Source organism: Hypomesus transpacificus, chromosome 23 (genome assembly GCF_021917145.1).
Source record: "Hypomesus transpacificus isolate Combined female chromosome 23, fHypTra1, whole genome shotgun sequence".
NCBI classification, from domain to species: Eukaryota; Metazoa; Chordata; class Actinopteri; order Osmeriformes; family Osmeridae; genus Hypomesus; species Hypomesus transpacificus.
In genome coordinates this window covers 8,089,861-8,114,210 of record NC_061082.1, presented here as the reverse complement: position 1 = coordinate 8,114,210, position 24,350 = coordinate 8,089,861, and the positions used below count along the sequence as shown (strand labels likewise).

At 42.2% G+C, this 24,350-nt stretch overlaps 4 protein-coding genes across 5 annotated transcripts in view; 1 reads left to right on the top strand and 3 right to left on the bottom strand.

Annotated features, from left to right (window-relative positions):
• Positions 1-52: 52 nt before the first annotated feature.
• slc15a2 (solute carrier family 15 member 2) lies at positions 53-10,248 on the bottom strand. The gene is made up of 22 exons (XM_047046072.1): positions 9,344-10,248; positions 8,690-8,777; positions 8,084-8,225; positions 7,905-7,997; positions 7,660-7,759; positions 7,427-7,517; positions 7,179-7,256; positions 6,532-6,614; positions 6,332-6,415; positions 5,974-6,063; positions 5,448-5,492; positions 5,098-5,133; positions 3,752-3,840; positions 3,323-3,404; positions 3,102-3,227; positions 2,717-2,881; positions 2,392-2,438; positions 2,174-2,281; positions 1,859-1,955; positions 1,523-1,666; positions 1,154-1,258; positions 53-679 (listed from the first exon to the last, which is right to left on the bottom strand). Exons 1-22 carry the CDS (start codon positions 9,350-9,352, stop codon positions 476-478), a joined length of 2,106 nt encoding a protein of 701 aa, XP_046902028.1. The 5' UTR covers positions 9,353-10,248; the 3' UTR covers positions 53-475.
• A 2,012-nt stretch (positions 10,249-12,260) lies between these two features.
• On the bottom strand, positions 12,261-17,694 carry si:dkey-91i10.3 (cytochrome P450). The gene is made up of 9 exons (XM_047046073.1): positions 17,313-17,694; positions 16,480-16,670; positions 15,925-16,124; positions 15,182-15,379; positions 14,641-14,804; positions 14,366-14,532; positions 14,109-14,190; positions 13,796-13,999; positions 12,261-12,685 (listed from the first exon to the last, which is right to left on the bottom strand). Exons 1-9 carry the CDS (start codon positions 17,559-17,561, stop codon positions 12,527-12,529), a joined length of 1,614 nt encoding a protein of 537 aa, XP_046902029.1. The 5' UTR covers positions 17,562-17,694; the 3' UTR covers positions 12,261-12,526.
• Positions 17,695-17,866: 172 nt separating this feature from the next.
• On the bottom strand, positions 17,867-20,880 carry eaf2 (ELL associated factor 2). The gene is made up of 6 exons (XM_047046078.1): positions 20,671-20,880; positions 20,137-20,231; positions 19,892-20,028; positions 19,465-19,643; positions 19,080-19,346; positions 17,867-18,954 (listed from the first exon to the last, which is right to left on the bottom strand). The coding sequence occupies exons 1-6, from the start codon at positions 20,771-20,773 to the stop codon at positions 18,905-18,907; spliced, it is 831 nt and encodes a 276-aa protein (XP_046902034.1). The 5' UTR covers positions 20,774-20,880; the 3' UTR covers positions 17,867-18,904.
• An 87-nt stretch (positions 20,881-20,967) lies between these two features.
• Positions 20,968-24,350, top strand: part of si:dkey-91i10.2 (uncharacterized protein LOC555224 homolog) — a 34,915-nt gene continuing 31,532 nt past the window's right edge. Inside the window, exons 1-3 of one of the 2 annotated variants that reach the window (XM_047047522.1) lie at positions 20,968-21,037; positions 21,721-21,847; positions 22,427-22,509. The gene's annotated coding sequence lies outside the window, so the exon portion shown is untranslated. Of the gene's footprint in view, positions 21,038-21,720; positions 21,848-22,426; positions 22,519-24,350 lie in introns of both variants that reach the window. The other variant, XM_047047523.1, reaches the window with a different exon arrangement.

Below are 24,350 nucleotides of genomic sequence, written 5' to 3'. Positions count from 1 at the left end.
AGTAGCTGTATTTTATGTGTAGTCCTCATATAACCAATACCATCAGAATAATAGCTGACATTTATTTACAGAATAGAAAAATATGTTTCACTGTTGACTTAAATCCCTCATAGCAGGGTCTCTATTGTCGCATTGTGTTCTCTTGGGTTTTTAAAACAGCCCCTAAGTTTAAGTTTACATTAAAAGATTAAGTTTACATTAAAAGATGTATGTGGACACTCAAGTTAACCAAACTAACCATTCTTTCTGGAGAAGATTTGTAATTTGAGACTTCCTTGTTTGGATTTAAGGGGTTGATGATGGACTTTAAGGTTGATTAGTTACAGTAGGACACACTCAGACACTTAATATGCTAATGTTATACTCAGCGTGGAAGATATCCACTTGCCAAATTTCTGGTTCATTAAGTTTTAAAAAGGGTTCCCCAAATCATCTATTGTAAGGCTGGAGAGATCAACTGTATGGTGTCACCATGCTACATTTTTGTGCTTTGCTGTAATTGGATGTTTTCCTTTTCATTGTCCTTCTTCAAGTCACTATCATCATGGTTGTACCCTTTGTCTTCGTGGAACAGCTTGTCCAGCTGATCCGGGTCTACGTAGGTGTAGAAATAGGCCATGATAGAGAAGATTATACAGACTGCTACCAGCAGGCCACCAAATAGCAGGAACTCCATCCACTGGAACAGACAATAACAGCCATCTGAATCCAACACAGTGTCAAAGTCACACTTCTTGAATTCTTATGTCTTGTGATTTCTTGCGTAATAATTAACCTCGTCAGACAAGATAATGTTTCAGACTTGAGAGTTTTATGTCTGTGTGACACCTCCAGATGGATGAATTTTTTTTTGTTTATCAAAAACTGACGATTACATAGCTGAACATTGTGAGGAAATATAATTTTTTATGAAAGCACTAAGTGAATGTTGTATTTTGACCCCAAACAAAGTTGTTAGGCGTATCAGTGCCAACTTGGCTCGGTCATCCCTCAAACTGCATCTGTAAAAATATCAAGCTAGCCTTGATAGTGCGGTTTCCTTCCCCTGTTGAAGAATATCACGAGCATCTGTTTGAACTTCTATTTCCCCGTTCGAATTAGAAGTATTTGGACATGGATGAGACGAAGAACCCTTTGCCAGCCTGGGACCTACCTGTTCAAGGCCTGCTCCCTCTGCCACAATCAGCACAATGACATTCCCAAAAGCCACAGTCATCAGCCAACCAGCCTGCAGTACGGACTTCATATTAGCTGGAGCCTGCAGGGGTAAGGCAGGGTTAGGCTGAGGCCATTAGATAACATGCAGCTTCAAGGGGCTGGATCTTGTTAAAACACACATTTCAGGTGTTTGAAGTGGTGGCTACAGTTATTGAGTTTCAATTGCTTGTGGTGTTTGTCCAACAGGCGTAAACAAACTGCCATCCACTCGTTTAGTTGACTCTTCTAGAACATACAGCTCTGCTCTTATTGATCCATTGTTCCCCAAGTTTAGCATTTAATCGTGAAAGTCTTAGCTACTGACCTGTGAGTAGGAGAACTCCAGGCCTGTGATGGAGAACATGACCTCTCCAGCTGTGATAAGAACATACTGGGGGATCTGCCAAGCGATGTGGACATTGTTAGCCTGAACGTCCTCCATCTTCTGGGTCATTATTTCGTCCACACCCTGGAGGGAAAGAGGTGGTAAATGATTGTTACTTTTACTTCCTGCTGGTACAGCCACTGAGGTTTGCCTAGGAATGCTGTCACTCAGTAATGAGCTGGCTTCTTTCCAAAAACCAGTGCCATGGTTGACAAGAGACTATGGGAATGTGGATGAAATGGAGGTCAGAATTATAAATAAAAAAAAATGACTTACCCCTTTCAGAATGACAGTGTAGGAGGCACCAAAGTCCAGCAGCCCCAGATTGATGGTGAAATCCTTGGAGCCAGATTTACACTTGACATCAGTGTACCTGGGAGAGGGACCGAAAATGAGTGAGGTGATGGTTGGATGAGAGAGATTAGAGAAAGCAGAAGGAAAATTCTAAGCAAAAAAAATTGCCTGGTTTACTGATATACTGACTGTCTGCTATACTGTATATTCTCACCACTTCAGGACAAAGTGCTTTGCTCAGAGACTAGTAAACAACTAAACCTGTACTGACGGACAACATACAATAAATAGACTCACTCCTTTCTGTCCACAGTCTTGTTAGCGGATATGCTGTAGTCAGAGGGGACATAGAAGTCCTGGTCTCCCACCGTTAAGTTCACATCTTCAGACCGAGTGTTGATGAACCTGCAAGACAGAGACAGTCCATATCAAACATCCACCGATCTGAGTGACACTGTTAACGGCAAAAGAGGAAGCATAGAGGCAATAAATAAATGGGATAAACTCACGCTTACCTCACAAAGGCATTTCCATTTTCGTTTTTATCAATATGATCGGTCACCTAAATGGTGGATTAAACAACATTAACAGTTTTTTCTTTTTACCAGTTAAGTTACCAGTTTAAAAGACAAATAATGTGTTTAACAAGCATAAACTTTTATATGCATTGTTCCTTTCTACTGACACTAATGCAGAAGACAAAAAATAAACAAATGTATGTGGAAAAACATTTTGCACAGTTCTGTACATTTGTGAAATAATATATCGGAGTACTACACAGTAGAACTCTGGAATATGACTTGGTCATTCGCTATGGTTAGGGGATCCAACATCACTCACTAGTTTGCACTCCAATCCAGAGAGTTTGCTGTGCAAGATCAGACTGTAAGCCTTCTCCTCTGTAAAGGCCTTTGTACACTCCTTCATGACGTTGTTTTGCTTGATATGTATAGTGAGATTCTTACTGTGCTCCCCCAGGGGAACCCTCTGGTATCCTACAGGGTCCTGAAACACGCACACACAAGGTTGTACGAGTTTTTAATGTTCATCTTTCCATTGGTAAACATTTGGTGAGCATACTTTTACACTGACCATGTTTTCAAACATACATTCAAGTAACAACCATAGCTACATCCTACAACTAATAACGACATCTGATCATTGTGCTACTTCGGACACTAGAACCCGTCATTGACTTATCATTGACTTATCATTGAATGGTTACCTCATAGAATGGGAGTGGTTGGAATAGGTCGTTCCCTGGTATTTGGATGCTGACCTCCCCCCCCTCTGCCAGGTTATAGACCTGCAGGAGACACTCTCCTCGAGGCGCACGCTCCACCACGGTTTTCTATCAGAGTCAGGAAGGTGAACGACACTTGTAAACCTGTTATGGAGGTGTTATGTCTCTCCAGGTCTCACACGCGTCCCACAAATGTGACTTACCACAACGTTCACCTCCACAAGAGTAGCCGCCCCAAAGGCCAGAGCTGCAAAGATCATACCAACGGCCATCTTTCGTAGAGGTCTATGGTAACAAGAGAAACCGTTTTAGACCCTCTCTCACACACACAAAGCCGAGTGCTCCGAATCAGAAGTTAATTCAGTTGCTTCTCTCTCAAGGAGGAGCCGAGGTGTCCACATCGTTGTATGATACGTGAGGGGATGATGCATTGCACATTATCTGATATCTCAGATTAATCTGCATGATAGGATAAGGCAGAGTCATGAACTGGTGGTGCGGTGTCATAACCGTTTTCCTGAAAGTGTCTCTTACCCAAGACCTGGGTCTGTCACGGGGGGGGGGGGGGGGGGGGGGGGGGGGGGGGGGAATATCAACCATAAATGTGTTTCTCGGCACCGGTGTCCACTCACGTGAGTTTGATTCTGCAGAGACCTATCAGAGGGTAGACCATGAAGTCGAAGACTGGGATGAACAACAGGATGAGCAGGGCGTTCAACATCTTTAGGACATGGAGAGAGGGGGAAAAACACACCCTTAATGACTCCATAAAAAGTCATGAAAAACATATCATAAAATCATAAAGGCTAGTGCAGTATGAAAAGACACCAGTAAACTTTCTTGCTCAATTTTGCCTGTAGAGCAATAACAAGAAGTGGGTTACTTATAAAAGGGCTTGGGCTGGGAGAAGAAGAGGCGTGATGTCCTCTAAGAGAATAATAATCCTTTATTCATCTCCTAATCTGGACAAGGAGTGGCAGAACACACACAAGCCAAGGGCGTGAGTCTGCTTTTGGTCCCATCCTGCTGTCCTTCTTCCCAGGGCAGCCATGAGCAGTGGGCACCCATGTCTGCAGCGCCCAGGGGCCAAGTCCAAGTGCTCACCAGGCAGGAGATGATCTGTTTGACTTTCTGTTCTACTTGATTTTTTTTATTTCTGGGGTTTTTCGCAGGGAACCATTTTGAGCACAGGGGGAACATACAAACTCCAAGCAGACAGGCCTTGGAAATAGCTCGCCTGAGCACTGACAGGCCTATAGTGGGAATCGAACCCGGACCTTATTGTTGCGAGGCAGCAGTGCAAGGCAATGTGCGACCATAGACGCAAATGACCAGGGGCGTCATTAGACCCTTTTTACTGGGGCAGGTGCCCCAGTATAAATCTGCTGTGCCCCCAGTAAAATGTAAAGTTTGAGTGTTAACAATTTAGTTTATTAGTCAGTGCATAAATTTAGATTGATAATCCCGGAAAAAATAAACGCAGTATCCCAATCAACGCTTGTAAAATCAAAGCAGTTTAACCGAAAACACAAACCGATGCACGCAGAATTCCATGTTAGCTCGCTCTTCTGAGCTTTCCAAATAGCCACTGCAGCACACATACAGAAGTCGAGGTGTCGGACTCGGCACACAAGTCAGAATTGAGGTAGGCTAAGAAAACATGACAAAACTAAAGAACGTTTCTAAATGATAGGCATCTTATTTTGACTAAAACATAAAACAATACATGAAGCAAAAAAAAATGTGCGTGCTCGCATAGACTATTGATGTCCCTGCCAAAGCTGATATCAAACTTGCGTCCCTGAACTGTTGTATAGTGGGTTCAGCAAGGGGAGTTTCTATAGTCGAGTAATGCACGCTTGGAAGAAAAAAAAAGGGACATGAATAGGGCCCTGTGCCCCAGTAGAGTTTTATGTCTAACAACCCCCCTGCAAATGAGGTTGAGTCAGAGACAGGGAGACAGAAAAGCCACAAGTACCTGCATTTGATCAGGCTTCAGGATGAATGATTCCCCCTGTAACAAGCAGATTGATATTCTTTCAGCTTCAGGTATTACGTTTACCAATAGGTAAAACATACATACCTAAAGAGTTTTAAACTTAAACATTTAAAGCTGACAGTTTACATTCTTAGAACTAATAACTAAAAGTAATGCGTCACTCTGGTCATTACTAAGCCGGTGTGGGGCTCTCGTAGGGAACTGTGATGATGACTACTCAGCGTTCACATTGTGATCTCCATTGCACCACTTTTGTGCACTATTGCACCACTTATTGTGACTATAATTGGACATAGCCTGTATTTCTAGATCTATAATTGAAAACTCACAAAGGCCATGTTCATCCTTGTGGCTTGGAGGGTCCAGCGGGAGCCCTGGGACAAAGTAGATATGGTTGTTACAAAACACACTCTGTTTGGACCAGGAAGAGAGGGTTGTCTCAAAACACATTTTACCAAAGTAGATGGCTTTTTTACACAATACATTGAATGAGCCCAAGCAGAAATGGTCGTTACAGACTCCAGATTGTATCAGAGCCGCTCAGATCAGCAGTAACCCATTGTCAACCTTTATTTGTTAACAAATACTTGGCTTCTTAACAGGCCTGATGTAAAGCCAAGTAAAGTGTTGACAAAAGATTCACATTCCTTTATTTAGAATGGATAGAGGGTTTATTGTTATCTTTGTTATTTCTAATTGGGCTTTTATAGGAAGAATGTGCTGGACAAGCATGGGTCCTGGGGATGTTTGTTAGGGGGTTTCACTAATCATTCAGGCTGGAGGAGGGGGTTACATTGACTGCAGAGAAACTCGAATAATCAACCAATCAGGAATCAAGAATAAAAAATGTGTTACCTGCTGGTCAAACAGAGCCCAGAACATAGGCAGGGGAATGTAGAGAACTAGAACCCTCAGAACCATCTTAATCTCCTGGATCAGACGCTTCTACACGGTGACATACAGCAGAAAGCAAAGAATCATTCGGTGTTAGAACTCTTTCGTGGAACATTAAGCATGACAAAGCCTACCGTAGTTGTGATTCGACGGCTCTTTGGAGTCATTCACACAGTTCCTGAACCTCTCACTGAGTCATTCACACAGTTCCTGAACCTCTCACTGAGTCATTCACACAGTTCCTGAACCTCTCACTGACTCATTCACACAGCTCCTGAACCTCTCACTGAGTCATTCACACAGCTCCTGAACCTCTTACTGAGTACTTCTTCTCAGCCCAGTCGAGCCAGTGCTTCCTCTTTGGGTCTCCCTTGGAGCTCCTCCAGCGACTCTTGATTGCGAACTACCGGACAGAGTGGGAGAAGCATGGGAAGATATAGTGACTGCAGGCCGCCATCATGCATCTTCGAAGGGCTAAGTTTGCAAAGGTGTGAGTGACTGGAGTGGTACCTGACTTACCCCGATACACTTACACACGTCTAACAAGACATTCCCCTCAGGAGGACTCTTCTTATACATGCCACTGCCAGAGATGAACACGACTACACACAAGCACACAAACATGCCAAGGAGGACAGTGAGCAGAGCCAAAGAAAGACAAGGGATGCATGAAAGTGTTTATCAAAACGCGGTTAACACAATTCCCAAAGCAAACGTCCTCAACTAGAGAATAAACGTTGTTTGACTGGAAGTATTTCCAAAGAGCATTCCATCTATAACGGTAGACAATATTAAAGGATGAAAGGACACAGTTCTGTGTTGTTTGGTTTGGCTTGGCTCCATGTTGATCAAGGCCTCGACACATCCCTCCTGACACCCTGTCCTTCCAGCTGACTGGCCCTGGAGCCCACCACTCTTGATCCATATGGGATTCATGGTCCAATGACCATGCTGAGCTGAAGCATGCACAATCCAAACACGCCATGTTTTCCAACTCAAGGGGCCACAGGACCCATGGTGGTTGCTAGGTCAACGTGTACACAAGCCAGCATCGACAACTCCACTGGTTAATCCTGCCTGCACCAAAAGCTTCATCTCTACAGACTGTCTGCCTAGGTCAATAATAGGACACAAATGTCCACATGTGTGTGGACTCACTCACTCACCCAGGGCAACGACCATTAAAACAGCCGGCACTCCAAAAGCAAGAGCATAGCAGTCTTGACCAAAACACTGCACATCACCTGCGAAAAACACAAAAGCATCACACCATCAACATGTTGATCAAGCTCATGTTGCAGTGGTGGTTTAGAGTAAACTTCCATTTTCTCCTTAAACAAAGACAATGCTTTTTGTGGTAGGCCCATGTTTGATTTGAAGGCGGTTTGTCTAAACCTTCTTTGTTAACACTGACCTCTCAGAATAGGTGTGATGATTGTCGATAAGACACTACCCGCGTTGATGGACATGTAGAAAATGGAGAAGAATTTCCTCCTTTCACTGGTCTGGAAGATAAGAGACAGTCGTTTACAACATGTCAATCACTTGAATTAAAGATATATATACATAATCCATGGTATGTATATTTAAGTCACATTGATAAATGATTGGGCCTTGGTGCTTCAACAGAACTCAAATAACTCGTACATGCTCCTCGTCAAACTGGTCCCCTCCAAACGCTGCCACACAGGGTTTGATTCCACCGGTGCCAAAGGCAATGAGGACCAGGCCCACCATAGACAACACTCTATGGACATACACAAATACGGTGAATGTTGGTTGTGAGGTTTGTTATAACATTGGATATGCCATATAACATTTGGTCCTATAGGAAATCGAATTAAAGCGGAAGCAACACAATACAGCATTGTTCAGTCGGTGTGTTTGCTTACATGTGTATGGTCTTGTCTCCCACATCAGGGATGGCTCCCACAGACTTGACTACATGGCCGATGACATAGACAATGGAGAGATAGATGATCGTCCTGTGTATGAACACACACACACATCTATTAGAGCTCGCTCTAACGCTGCCCGTCTTGGGTTTGTATGAAACAAAGGGGTTGCTTACTTGAACTTTCCCAGCCAGGAGTCAGCAATAAGAGCCCCCAGCAAGGGGGTGAAGTAGCACAAGCTAGAGAAGGCATGGTAGACAGCTGTGGACAGGTCCTTGTTCCAGTCCAGATAGTTGACAAAGTAAAGGGTCAACACAGCTGGTTCAAAGAAAGCAAGAAGATGATCAGATTACGAGTCGTGGATGTGGTGAGTTGTTAGTGTTGATTCCCTTTTAGTTGAAAAGACCATGCATTACATTTAAATTTAGTCATTTAGCAGACACTTTTATCCAGAGCGACTTACAGTAAGTACAGGGACATTCCCCCCGAGGCAAGTAGGCTGAAGTGCCTTGCCCAAGGACACAACGTCATTTGGCTCGGCCGGGAATCAAACCAGCAACCTTCTGATTAATAGCCCTATTCCCTAACCGCTGTGCCATCTGACCCTATTCATAACAGTGTCTTGACATAAAAAGGGATGTGGGTTAGACAGTTACGAGCATGTGACTGAGGTGAACCCATGACATGTCTCTTTGTGGGAATCGTCTCATTGACTTGTGTCACGGTGCATGTTTCAGCTATATCATTTGACTCCAGAGTCTTGGTTGGTTTTGGTAGCCTACCTTTCATGCCATAGTAGGAGAAGCGTTCACAGAACTCATTCACCACAATGAAGGCAATGCTGACAGGGTAGTTGGTCCCACATAGTTTCTAATTAGAAAGAGAAATCGGATCACAAAGGTTGGATGGGATTCCTGGTGTTGGTGGATAAAGAGGAACACTTTCAGCGTTAAAAAATCGACCACTACATATAGAGTACCAGTCAAAAGTTTGGAAAATGTGTCCAAACTTTTGACTGGTGCTGTATTTAGGCATCGTCAAAGAAATGTGAAGTGGGTCTCCATTTGGAAGTCTTCGAAATAGACATTTGCACTTTTCAATAAAAAAAGATTCGTTTGTCTTTATGTCTTTCGTAAAAAGAACTACAACTACTGTAAACATTTCAATATAATTTTACAAAAGTTTAACTTAAATGAAGACATATTATCTCATTGCAAACCCTACAATTAAGAACATTTTTTCCACATTCACACAGCAAAATGTGTTTCACAGCCGTCGATTCTACAAATGTCCAGAATCCTTTTACATCTGGAACCGACTGAACTGAAAACTTTTTCTTTTTTTCAAACTTTCTTGCGAAGGCAGCCGATGCATTGAAACCTAAGACTAATAGTTTTCCAACTCAAATAATAGTTGGTAACACAGATAGGATTTACCTTCCCCATTTCTTCGGTGTTTTGTGCAGAGCTTTGGCTAAGCGGTATCTTATTTTGTCACATCGATATTGACGCGCTGCCAAGTCCGTCCTTCTGTGTTTTGTGTTTCTTGAGATGCAGCAATGAAAACCTTTATAAAGGCTCCTCTTTTAGTTAATATTTCACCAGAGAGTGGTGCACTTCAAGGCCCACGTTCCACAGAGCTTAAGGTTTCCAGTTGACGGGGGATGAACTCATAAAACATGCGTCTATAAACTAAGTATTAGGGATGCACACAATGAAGATTTCTTACAACCCTGCACCTCATTCTCCCTGGACGAATGAGCCTTCGGGGACCAACATGCCTCTAGCCTCATCTCCATTGCCATTGGTGGATAATTCTATGACTATACGTGCATACTACGTTCAATCTTTTGCGTGTGTGTTTGTGCATAACAAAGTAGACTTGGCTTCATTCGTTCAGACCGGTACATTTTTTCATCTTCATAAGTCCTGTTGACAACAATCTTTTGTAAACCCTGGTGTTTCCCGCATAAATTGTAGGCTAGCTAATAGGCTCATAATGATGGTTATTCTGTAGATTTACAACATTCATTTATTGTCAGATGGCCTACCAACAGAGAAACAAATCTGGAGTACTATTCGCTATCTATTTTCTTAATTTTCAATTATTAGTTTTATAGATATATACTTTATAGATATATACTTTATAGTCATTTTATAGACTAGGCTACTGAAGCCATTTGCACTGCCAAGACTGGTTTCAATAACTTTTGTATAAAAAATCAATTTCCAATCTCTAAAAATAAAACAACATCTATATTAAGACGCTCCCATGTCACACCGCTCCTCATCTCTCTCCACTGGCTACCCATCAACGCCTGTATCAGATTCAAGACCCTGGTACTGACCTGCCGAACAGTGAACGGGACTGCAACCGACTACATCAAGTCTCTCCTGCAACCTTACACCCCCACCCGTCACCTACGGTCTTCTTCAGACAACCGCCTGGTGGTCCCACCGCTCAAGACTGCCCGGTCCCAACACAAGCTCTTCTCCTGCCAGGACCCCCAATGGTGGAACCAGCTCCCCACCTCCATCAGGGACACTGACTGTCTCCCCACCTTCAGAAAAGGCTGAAGACGCACTTGTTCCGGGAGTACAACGGCACTTAGGAATGCTTGGCTGGACCTGATGTTAGTTTCCTCCAGGATCACAATGACTCTTATTGAGTGACTTGTTGCTCTTGTAGGTTATAACGAAGTTAAGTCTTGTACTCGCTGTGAAATATTTTACTGTTGATTGTTCTTCTACAGGTGCACTTTTTGTGGTTCATGTTGTTTTAATTTGTAACTTGTATAATTGCATGCTCTTATGGGTCTTCCCTTTTGGCACTTGTTTAGTTTTTTAACAATGTATGCTTCATGTTTTGGCTGCTTGCAATTTTTGGGACTACCTCGTTGTTATGATCAGTGACCTAAGCTCTTTTGTAAAGCTCTCTCTTGGAAGTCGCTTTGGATAAAAGCATCTGCTAAATGCATAAATGTAAATTAAGCTTCTTATCAGTTTATATTATGTATTCAGAACCTCATTGCTTAAGTAGAAACATTCATCTTAGACACACTGACTAACTCACAAGATACTGAGTGATGCATTTTTCTGTTCTTTTTTTTGTTACTATAAGAAAATACAACCGTCATATTGCCATTCTGATGCCAAAATAGATACTTTTAATTCTTTACCACTATTAAGTCACATTTATGGACAGTATTTTATAACGACATAATAATGTAGTGTAAACAGCATAGGCTATATTAACATGCAGCTGTTCTGTTTTGAGAGCATAAATGTCAAGTTGAATACAATTTGTTACAACAGTTGTGAAGCAGGGTGTGCCTATACTCCCACACAACAATTCTAACGCATGAAGTTGTGATTTACAACATCAGGCATTTTATTTTGAAATCTACTGCATTTATGGAACGGGTTCCGTTCATAGGTTCCGTTCGGGTTCGCGTTCCTAATTTTGATTCGTTCGATCCAAAGAAATAGGTTTGGATCTCAAAAAGTTGGTTCCCATCTGCCGAATGATGACATGGTTGGTTATATCGTACTATCGCATAAGCAACTAAAACTTGTTGAATTGAATGTATTATCTATATTATTATTTATTATCTATATTACATACATACAAGTTTATCTTGAAATGGATGTCCCAAAATTCAATGATTCGAGGTCAGCTTGGCCCACAGTTGTTTTCAGCTGACAGCAACATGCAGTAGTAACCGAATGTGTCCACAAGAGGGACACAAAAGAGAGACACCCAACTGAAACTAAATTCAGTTAAACTTATTTCAATATTCCATTTGAGATAAGTGCATTTGCAGAATATATAAGATTGCATACAGATATTACAGTGACTTTATAATGCCATGTTCGAATGAGAGAATGACAACATTAACACCCAAACATTGGAGTCTGATTAAAAAGCTAAAATATCAAACTAAATATACATACATTATAAGACCAATGGCTATTTCTCTTTTTATATAGAAGTCTCATTATGTGCAGTACTTATTGCAGTAATTAAAACAGTTAAATATTTATATTTACATTTATTCATTTAGCAGACGTTTTTATCCAAAGCGACTTCCAAGAGAGAGCTTTACAAAGTGCAAAGGTCACTGATAATAACAACAAGATAGCCCCAAAGCATTGCAGGTAGCCAAAAACAAGAAGCTCACATTGTGAACAACCGAAAATTAAGTGCCAAAGGGAAGAACCATAAGAGCATGTAGTTCAGCAAGTTACAATTAAACAACATGAATCTCTAAGTGCAAGTGTTCCTGTAGAAAAGCAAGCAACAGTAAAAATATAAAAATAAGATGAACTAAAATAGAATATTTCGCAGGGAATACAACAGTTTAAATCAGTTACCACTAACCAACAAGAGCAACAAGTCTCTAAGCAAGAGTCATTGTGATCCTTGAGGATTGTTTTGCATAAATAACCCTATTTATGCAAAACATAAACAAAAATACAGGAAATATTTTAAATATAAGCAGTGTTTTCGTTTTTGGACAATATTTGCCAATTTGCATTTGTGTTAAGGCATGGGAAAGTTAAGTGCGAAAAGGGAACCAAGTGAACAACAGCATTACACTCTCTGAATACTAATAGTACTCATGCAGACACTCCTGCTGCCACCATTGGCTCCTCTTGTTTGACTTTCCTGTCGACAAACTGCAGGTTGATTGGTGTAGAAGGGACCAGAAGGGTTCTTGTGATAGGCTTGACAGTTGAACCAGCAGGATCCGCCCGGATTTCATAGTGTTTAATCAACTAGAGACAAAGGGAGAGAGAGAAAGTTCATAACATTCTTTCCTCATCTGAAAGGCAAGGTTTCTAAATGATTGGACAGAAAACTTAAAACACAAATGCATTGATTATGTCAATTAATGGTATTGTTTAAGCTTGAATAAGTCTGAACAAATTGAAGAGTGGTTGAGACGTTTCAAGTACATGGATCTAACTGACACGTACTTGGGGTAAATTATTAAAACATCTTTACCAGAAGACAGACAGGCCCATGAATGAGTCAATCTAGGCGGGATACATTCGACCAAAGTTGAAAGTCTACTCGATCTTTTCATGATCTTTTCAACACCAAGCAAAACTAACAGGAATATAGGCAGCTTTATGTCTGTCATCTGACTGTCACTAAAGGGCATGGCAGCCTCCATCCACTGTCTTCCATGCTCCTGGGCTAGCAGGAGATGAGGGTGATAACACGGGTCTGGCTTCCTCCCCTCCATCCTCTCCTCCGTAAACAGGGAAAAGAGACAGAGGAAGAATGTGGAAACAACTACCGATGCAGAGAGGGGCTGTCCCTAAGGTCGAGGTGTTCTTTAGAAATTGAGCACAACACACATTTGAACAAGTGTTACGATGTTATTTAAATCACTGCTTATGATCTAGAAACCTGTGTGTCTTCTGATGTTGCATCAGTAAAGACAGGATAGAGAAAGCTTGGTGGTAGCTAACTTAAGTCAGGCAAGCTCCCTATCGCAGCTAGTCAAGGACCTGGGCCAGTTAACCAGCCACTCAATCTCAAACCAAACAGCCAAACTGATGTAGCTGAGGTGGCCCAACAGAAGTAGAATCTATCCGGTGTTCGCTGTCAAAGGACATCTTATAGACGGAGGCCTGAATCACCAGGGTCCTTATGTGCAAGGGTTGGAAAACACCAAAAAATTGTGACAATGTTCAAACACTAACGAAAACAACAGAGGGAGACTATGCAGTACATAATACCCTTGTGCTATTAAACTTAGCACAGCACTGGTGTGTCAATTGGGTCTTGAAGGTCTCATGACTATGCAGTACATAATCCCCTTGTGTTATTAAACCCAGTACAGTACTGCTGTGTCAAGAGGGTCTTGAAGGTCTCACCCTGGACAGGATGAGGTACATTTCCAGTTCTGCCACCCTCCGGCCCAAACAGGCCCGGATCCCAAAGCCAAAGGGCACAGAGCCAAAGGCGTGCTGCTTGTACTTGTCCTCCCCCCTGAGCCAGCGCTGGGGCAGGAAACTGTGGGGCGTGGTAAACACCTTCTCATCATAGGACACAGCATAGTGGCAGAGATGGAACAGGGTCTGAGGAGACAGAGAGAAAGAGAGAGAGAGAGTTATTATGTATGTCTTGTTTTTACAAAATAGGAAAATACATGTAAATATTCCAGACATAACTGTATTGTTTGCTCACATTCTTAGGGAAGAGGTGGTCTCCCACCACAATGTCATTTTCAACCGTGGTTCGGGCGTTACCAGGAACCACAGGATACATCCTGGTGAGACAGAACGCACAGAGAGAGTTATACAAGAGAATATTGAATCCTTACCAGTTATTTACTCTCTACAATTTCACATTTGCATTACTTGCCATGGGTTACCTACAGTGTTAGGGTGAATATATGTCAATTGAAAAAGAACAGAAATTATATAGATGATGATTGAACTCACCGTAACGTCTCTCTGACAACGGCCTTGAGCCAGGGCATGCTGGAGAAGTCTTCATTGATGGGCACCTTGTCGCCAGGGCATACGCTTATGACTTCCTGGTACAGCTTCTCCTGAATCTCAGGCTCCCTGGCCATGTGATACAAAGCCCAGGAAATGGTGTTGGACGTCTGGGTTAGGGAAGGGTTAAGTGGTTAAGACTATCTTGCATTCATCATATCCAATGTCAATTTAGCCTGGCTGTATTCCTCCAACCACCCTTCCCAGCCTGCCCTCACCGTGTCTACTCCAGCCAGCAATAGCTCTGTGATGCTCCCCAGGATCTCATCGACGGTCATCTGTTCCCCCAGCAGCAAGTGGGTCAGGTACTCCCCTTGCACAGGCTCACCCAAACGCATCTTCTCCTGGATGTCCTCCGTCTTCTGATGAATCAGCTCCTCCGCTTGAGGTGAGGTTGGCACAGCAAAAATAAAAACATGCAAAGACAGATTCACAAAAGGACATCCAAAATACATAAGTGTTGGTAGTCCTTGACTAAGAGACAAGTTCAATACACAAGGATGTTTCTTTTGTGAGTACAGGACATTAACCACTAGATGGTAATGTTGTCAAGCTGTATGGCTCATTGTACACACTGAACTCGACCCTGTGTAACTTATCAGAGGGAAATTGAACTTTGCTTTGTAGAACAGTTTCCAACAGTGGCCTTGATATTTTCCTGGCTTTCTCTGCTGTAATCTAGCCATTAACTATAGAAACCTCGCCATACAATCTCTATGTGCAAGGGGGAATAAGATTACCACTGGGGAGCTTGCTTACCAATTTTAAATAAATGATCCCAGACTACCACAAAGTGTTTCCAGAATGGGAGGTAGGGCCAGACGGACTTGGGGAAGAGAACAATGATGGGGGAGAGGCGGAACATCTCCCCGACTGAGAAGATGAACTTCTGGGTCTCCTCTGGTACCTTCTCATTCAGACAGCCCATACGTGTCTCAAACAGCACAGAACAGATGCCTGTGGTACAATCCAAAAAACATGAGTTACTGCCCTATTCTCATCTGTCGGCCTAATCACTGTATTCAGATCAACCCCTCCATATTCTCTGCATTATCTAATCAACTGTCAAGGCTAAGCCTTGCTGTGCAAACTTCAAGGCCAGCTGTGCAGCCCCTTGGTTAGTATGAACACCTAAAAGTCATAGATCACAAGAGGGTTTATGAATATACTGATTACTCATAGTACTTGGATACATTTAGAACTAGTTATCTGGGGGAATGTCACAATGACATAACCCAGTCAGAGAAAAACAGATTTTCAAATGAGCTCACAGCTGACAGTCTGCCAATTTATGTAAATGTTACAGTATCCTGTCGAACTCTAGAACTGGTCAAATACAAAACAGAATATGGGTTACTGTCCCAGGACTTTTGGTGCTAATTGTATATCTTTTTTCAATGTTCCAAATAACATGTCACATTTTGCCTGTCACATACACAAACACTTGCACACACACACATACCTGCACACACACATCAGTCCGCAAAGTTCTGTCTGCTTACCTTCAAAGGCAAATTTGTAGAGTTCTACTGCCAGGTCGTTGACCATAACCCCACCGCCCCTGGTCTCTCTGAGCCAGGCCAACTTGTCGATGAAGTCAGTCACCACCTCATTGATGGCGTTGGTGTAAGCAGAAACATGTTTTGGCTTTAGCATGCGTGGGTTCAAGATGCTCCGGATTCTTTGCCATTTTGCACCCATCCTACCGACACACAGATCTATATCTTAATCGGATCTACCTGGATGAAGAAGAGAGGGCTGGCCAAAACAATTTTCATATGATTCCAAAGCTGTTGTGTGTTGCTGGGAAGTGATCTTGACTAAGATTGGTTCAATTGAACCCAACTGCTACAATATTAGATACTAAATTCCATTGAAGAGCTGTTTCAGTAATAGGCCCAAAGAGAATACTGTGCTTCAATGTCCATGAAGTAATACATCATGTCATGCTTTTTACATGTAACAATACATATCCATTGACCTATTTCTCTGGACAGCACAGCTTGTTTTGGCCCAGTAGTGAAGCGTCACAGAACCTAGGCTTCTGTATAACTCACTCCGTGAGAGGTCCGTAAGCCTGGTTGCGGAGCTCCCGGTAGGCTCTCCAGTGGGGCATATCAGTGCGGACGGGGTGTCTTCCTTCCTGTCTTAACACCTGCTCGATCAGCTCAGCACTGGCCACATTCACTATTACCAGAGGGCCATACTTTGATTTCCACAGTGGCCCGTATATTTTGCTGTGTTCAATCTGCAGTGAGAGAAAGATATACACCTGGTTGAGTTTTTTTTATGGATGTGTCATTGTACCTCAAGCCATGCTGGAAAAGGGTGCTCATACTGTAAGAGAAATAGGGAATATCTTAATGAATTTAACTACGCAGTCCAATGGACGAGATTGACCTCTGACCCAAATTATTTTATTCAACTGATTAATGGACTACAACTTAGACTGAATTTCTGAAGCTGTGTTCAAAAGTTTTATCTCTTCCGTGTTCTTCAATTGATAATTTGTTTTGACATTGACTTCGCATAAAAAGCATATAAAGGAAGAAAATTAGCGCAGCAAATATACTTCCCCTTTTAATGGCCTACATTGACTGAATTCCTGAAGCTGTGTTCAAAAGGTTTCTCTCTTCCGTGTAGAAGAAACAGAGGGGTTTGTGTGAACTTTTTCATGCGTAGGCTGTTAGTTTACAGAATAAACATGTTATTACGCATGTCTAACACAAATAGCAGAGGTCGGGTAAACACTGAGTTGGTGTAAGAATGCCAGAGAGGGGAAATTTGACCAATATCTTCCATTATGCATACGAATTCTAACAGCTTGTTTCAATAGTGCGTTGTTCGTACTGTATCATTATGTTCTTCGGTGAGAGAAAGCTATTCTTACTTGCAGTTGTTGTGTTGTCTGAAAATATCCTTTGCCGAAAAGCCAGTATAAGGACGTCATAAAACTAGGTCCATCCAAATCATCCATGGTTTTCTGTTTATCGTTGCCAGCCTTGACGGTGGTGGCGGCGATGGATGAGCCACGTCGCATGTCCCTAACATTGTTCAATGTCGTTGAGACCCTTATAATTCCACAATTTTCTTGGCTGCAGGCACGCAATCCGATCTTTAACATACATTTACCAATCATTCTGGAGCATAAAATGGCCCTGACTGTTAAATTCAACGACTGCTTGGCGCCCCTGCCTCAGATCCCTTATTAGAAAGCCTTGTTGTTTTCAACGGAGGGAACGGGAAAGTGGCCAGATCCGCCTGAAGTTATCTGAACGCATGTGAACTTTGAACCATTTTGTCGTAAGAAGTAGATTGAACTCCATGCATGCACACACCATTTGAAATCCCTTAGTCCAATGTTGCCATCATCGACAAACTAGGACCGATTGGAGCTTTTTCAATGCGTGTTTAATGTCAGTTTTATTGATACAAGAATCCTACTTACTTCCAAGCCATGTTTATTGCCACCCACATACACAATTACAAAATGTATTATCAATAAATGTATGCTTAAAGAAAAAAGGTTTTTATGTATTTTGTAAATTTAATTATTTCCATCCACCTTTTTCCCAGTGGTTTATCATAGAGCGACTTTAGCGTACCTCAATATTCCATCCACTGTAATGTAAGACATTTTTACCACACTTTCTCCACCTATTTCTCAAGATAGAAACGGAGATACTTAATGAAAGCACTCATAAAATTATATTAAGAATATATTAAGCAAATATCTGTTGGTCTGCAGAGAATATTGTAAATTAATTACAAATCAGATTCAAGTATTGCAGGTTTAAAGCTACAAAGCCAAGTAATCACATCACAAAAGTCACTCCACAAGTAACTCTACTGCACTAGTTCTCTTCAAAGATTCACCTTGCTATGTTGCTAGTGTGCACATAAGATACACTGATAAATCCTAATGCAGAAAGGAAAGCAGGAGAATGCATTAACCTGGATGCTAAACAGTTGACATAAGGCAAAAAATTAAAGGAGCTTAACACTGATGCTATGAAGCCTAAAAAAACGTTCATCAAATGCATAGGAATCCACACAGATTTGATATGCATCCTCCTCTATGCATGACAGACAATTAGCACTACCTCCACTGTTCAATTCAGTAGTATAGGTCTCTTAACAACGACACTGGACACACCACCTTTACAAACTGTGAAAAACACCCAGTTTATAGATATTCTAATTATTCACAGCCTTGTACCTGTGGTGGAAAAAGGCACAAACGTCAACAAAAGACACAATTCTAACCTGATGGGCCATCTAATGGACATGTCTGAAGTGGAGATATTTGTTTCCAGGGGTGTGAGTGATGTCTTATTTGGCAGGATTAGAGTAGATCCAACCATGCAGTTGGATTCTACTCTACTTCTGTTTCTTGGAGGAGCATTCTATGGCCACAGTGGTTGTTGGGCGTTGGCAGATCGGTCCAGTCGGCCACGGATGTCATCGGACTTGTGAGTTCGCTCAGTCGTCATCGCTGTCACTGCCGGACTCGCTCAGCTGGAGGTCATTCTCTACACGTGGAAGGAAGGAAGGACAGTTTGCTTTGACGGCACTATATTCCAGGTTTTTGCCACATCGAGTAGTAGTCTAGCAGTGGTGATCTAATTAGTCAGCAAAGGAACCAGGAAGAACTCACTCAGCGTGTTCATCAGGTGGCCTCCTCCTTCCTCTGGCCGGGTGTGGGAGGAGGTGGTGGTGGTGGTGAGGATGGGCATGCCCTGGAGGGGAGGTGGCCCGGGCGGGGGGATCGTGTTCGGGGGTGAGGTCCGCGCGCGGGCCCCCCCCTCCCCTTCAGAGTCGCTGCTGCTGGAGCTGTCCTCGCTGCTGGAGGAGGAGCTGTGGGAGTCAGAGGAGCTGTCGCCGCTGCTCATCTGGTCCATGACCCGCGCCTCCGCCATCAGCTCTGTGGACGGGGAACAACAACATTGTGTAGAGTTGCCGAACAACCACCCACTGAGATGATGTGCATGCACAGGACTGCTGACGAGGCCTGCTGGTTCCAAAGAAAGCAGGCTGGTTACCTCTTTCGATGTCATCCATGGGCGAGGCGGCCGGAGACATCTTCTCTTTGGGAGGGGAACTCTTGGAGCCGGCAGCGGCCTTGCTGCTGCTGCTGCTGCCACTCTTGATCTGTTGTGCCTGGCTCAGACGACTGGTCTGCTGCTCCAGACGGGACTGGACCTTACTGCTGCCCTCAGCTCTGAGAACACACACTGGGGCTTACATTCTACAAGTCTCCTTAAATAGTGGCTCCTTGGTTTCCTTCTCAAAACACATTCCTACCCATGGATGTTGCCCCTCCAAAAGAAAAATAAATTAGCCCAGTAGAGGCTGAAAGGCTACAGAGAGATGCGGCTGGAAACTGACTATTTGACGCTGTGTGATTCCATCCGCTTATGAATTGATCTGGTTGAATGTACCACTACAAATATATCCTTGCCCACCCACCTGGTCTTCTTTACTGCAATGTTGCTGTTTAGTTTCTCCAGACGATATTCCCCCGTGTCGTGGTTCACAATGAGAATACATTCTTTCATGTATGGCCTCTTGGATCCTTTGAAGACTGTCACTGGGGCAGTGGATCCCTAAGATATAACCAAGAACATTTGTAAAAACTCAATACTGTGTAGCCCACCTTCCCAAAATCCAACGCATATTAACAAAGTCTATTTGTTATACAATATATTTCTTACCTCTAAATTGGGTAGCGTTATTGTTACTTGTTCCCCTTTGCCCACTTCAAGCTCACCCTCACATGCGGTGTCAATGGACGCTGGTTTGAAGTCATCTGCATCAAAACATTTATTAAAACTGAAAATTGCGTGCAGCTACCCTGGTTTTACCAATAGATGGTGGCATAATGCAACTACGACCCGTGCTGGACGCCAGGTGGCAAGCTAGTTGCATCGAACTGAATTATTCAAGCTAACCAAGGCTACGTAGCTAGCAAGCCAATTTTAGGGGGCAAATTTTTGGTTCTATATCGCAGGAATAATCACCCCACATCTCTATGTGTATAGCTACAGTAACATAACACAATGTTGACAAGTTACTTATATTACGACTGATCACTTGCAAACATCGATATAAAATCAAAAAACACTAGAGCTAGCAAACTAGCCTAGTCACTTACTAGCATAAAATGTTCATTTCGAGTGTTTAGCTAGCCTTGCAGGCTAGCTAATGTTAGATGTTGTAGCATACCCAGAGTTCAGAATGGCACTTACATCGCACTGTGTGGTATGCGCTTTTGGGTTGTTTCTCAAACGTTTCACCTAATTTCAAAACATGTTCCTGGTTGTCAAAGTTGGAGTAAGCTGTTCCATTCATTATAACAAAGAAAAGTTTCTAATTATATGCTGCTAGCTTGCTAGCAGCTGGTATCCACATAAAACTTTGTAGCTAGTTATGGCTACCTCGTTTGTAGCATCCAAACTCCGCCCATGCTTTGCTTTGATTGGCCAGTACATTTAGATTGCTTGGTCTCATTTACCAAAGGTCTTGTCAATCAATCTTTTGGTTGAAAGCCCAAAAGAGGTTGACAATTTGATGGCTTTCGTCTTCGGAAAACGCAAAAAAATAACTGACACATGGGTTTGTAATCTAACTACCTCTTCTTTATGTGTGGTCCTTCCATCAATTTAGATATGTATCAGTATAGCGCAATATTAGGGGCGCTGGTGGGTTGGGGACCCTCTATAAGAATTAACGACTACATTTGAAGACACATTAGGCAATATGATTTATGAATTATTTGGCTGTATAATGTCTCAATTAGCAACAATACTCAAATTAAAGTGAAAGTGATATGGGCTGTCATTGATTTTGCCAGATTCCACTGCAAGAGGGAGATAGAATGTGTGTTAATGTGTTTCAGGTAGGGTAGGATATCAATTGCAAGTGATAGCATCTGCACCTTGGGTGGTGAGATTTATTTTCCGTTTCTAGATACCAATTCTCTTGTACAACATGATTTAACGGTGGATTCCCTCCTGCAGTTAGATAATAGTCAGGTAGTCATCTACTATCCATATTTCAGACAACCTTGATTGTATAGGGTGAAATGCAGGAATAAGGGGGGGGGGGGGGGGGGGGGGGGCTAGAGTTTTGTGTGCCATATGTGTAAAGTGGAAATAAGGTATTTTTAATTAAGTACGCCTAAATGTAATATTCAGTAATATAGAACTATTAGATTATCATGTAGGTATCACCTCCTTAGTTTGGAGAGTAAGTAGGCATAAGCTCTCTTGGTCTGAGTTTATCCTGCCTCGTTTTAGGAAGGAGGAGGGACAGAACATCTTTACCACTGTCCAAGGGCTTGCTCTGCGTTCGGTTACCAAGGAAACCCAACAAGGACCAAATGATACAAAGTAGCCTCTGCGCTGCACTCAACAAATAAACGAGGTAAGAAAACTATCTACCTAAAACGATCTTCGTTTAAAAACATGGATTATGGTTTACTATGAATTATGACCCGCAAACTAACGGAAGTGCGTACCTTTAAATTCGCGAGTATGCACCAATACCAGTACTTTTTAGGGGACGAGGACCATCTGTTCTGCCAACGTTCCTCCCAACTTTTAACAGTAGACTACTGATATAGCTAGCACGTAGCCTATGTAATAACGAAACACTTTTTTATGTTGGGCACATTTCCAGTACAACAGTACACGGTATTTATTAGGAACTTGGTATCACTGATGTTGGGATTTAATTTTAGACTACGTCTCGTGCTAACAAATTTAATTTAGAAAAATACTGTACAGCCAATGTTAAAGAAAACTGTTGAAAAAATCATATAATCATATCAAATCTTCATAAACAAAACCATAGCTGTACAGGGCTAACCCCTGAAATTAATGTTGATTTATGCTGTTCTAACATTTGTAAGATGAGTAGGCCACGTTTTACATAAAGCTACTTCACTATTGTATTTTAAACTTTTTCCCAGAAATTACATTTTTGTCTGTCTCTGGGTAATAGGATAAGCATCGTGCGTGCCTGTAAAAGGGGATTTCATTACCTGTGTAAAAGTGTCAGCGATGGAATCCGAAACAGCTGCCATGGTGAGTGAGGTCAGTTCACCTATGGGGATTTCTGTCGTCAGTGTTAAGGCCTATTAGTATCACATGCAGCGTTAAACCAGGGACTCCATTGGGGGAAGCAGGTGCACCTCAGCAGACACTGAGGTAATGCTGTGCTTTCTAGGTGGCAAGGCATGTGGGAATTCAAACTCGTGCATGCACATCCAGGCTAAAAGTAGGCAGATGTTGTCTTTGGATACCAGTTTGTTTTTCTTTCATTTTAACAAACCTGTGAAAATGGCTTAATGTCAATAGATCAGTGCTTCACATTTTGATTTCAACATCTCTAGTCAGTGTAATTCAAGTACATCCATCCATTGTAGTTGAATTCCACTTTTCTTTTTTTACAGAGGATACAGGTCACAGATCAAATGTTTTGATCAGCTGGATCTTTGGTCTGCACAATGCACTTGCCCCAAAAAAGCTAATTGAACAAGACAAAAGACATGGGGACAAAGTGAAATTACACAAAGAACTATGCAAACCATTTTATTTGTATGTAGATTGTTAAGGCTTTGCTCTCCAGATCCACACTGAGATCAACAGGGATTTAATCAAGAGAGGAAGAAAGATCAGGGAATGGCACAGTGGAGTCCAGGACTCTGTGGCCATAGCCACACAGGGAGCTAACAGGAGTCAATAGCACTAAACCTAATGAGACAGTCCATCAGTCAGGCTACAGCTGCCAGGCCAGCAGATATCTTGGGCAGGTGAGGGTTACTCAGATGCTCTAATGCTGATGTATACATTTAGACAGGCTCTATAATGGCACTCTTCTTATTTGAGGCAAGTCGGCTCGGTTCGAGGAAGTGTAATTGCGTTCCATTAATTTATTGGCTGAGATTGAGAGTTTTTTAGGCCATTAGCTTTCAATGCTTAATGGTCATTAGAGCAGTGATTACGGTCATAACAAGTTCTGTTTTTGTATAGTATAGGCCTACATAGATGGATGCAGTTCTAATATTACTGAGATATACTGTATAGATTTATTTCTGCATGCTTGGACACAGATTATGGATTAAAAATCTTTCTTGCGTTTGACTGTGTCCACGTGTTTCTTAATGTAGCTTAGAACAAACACTCAAACTGAGCCAGTTCTATCTGGTGTACTAAGTCCTTTAAAGCTGCACAAAGTCATATTATAAAATACATTTAAATATGACAAACAGCAAACCCCCAATTCTCGTCTGGACTTCTGCACTTTCTTCCAGCTCAAGTTCGATTGACAGTGCATTCACAAAATAAAACAAGGAGGAAAGCTCGCCTCGCCAAAGGCAATTGGCTGGAACAGAATTGCTGGTACATCATTGGCTGGAAAGAAGGGGTTCACTCAAATATCATAAATTGACATTCCACTGGCACTGAGCTGTGTTAACTCTCAAAGGGGCTCATTAGTCCTCTCTGCTGCTATTATACATTAGGTTGTTGTTTTATTAACAACCTTAATAATGGATAATAAATAGTCTCTTACTTGGATTAGGCCTACATAAATAAATTGATAACATGCAAGCAGAAGTACCACAGCATGTATTGTATGTATTTTCAGATCTATATTTAGTTTTTGCGTGTCCTCTAGCACTTGAAAGAGGATAGTCCCTGTGCAGATCAGCGCTAGTAGCTGTCGTTGTAGTTGTGACTGGAGGAGAGCGGTTTACAAATTCCCATAGATCTAAGGTCATATCAGCTAGCCCTTGTCCTTGGTGAGAGGTATGCGGTTTTGTTCCAAGAACACCATTAGACCTTTGTAATGCAATGCTGAAAATGCTGAAAATGGCTTATTGATGAATGACTCCCATCTTCACTTTCCTCTACTCTGATAGGAA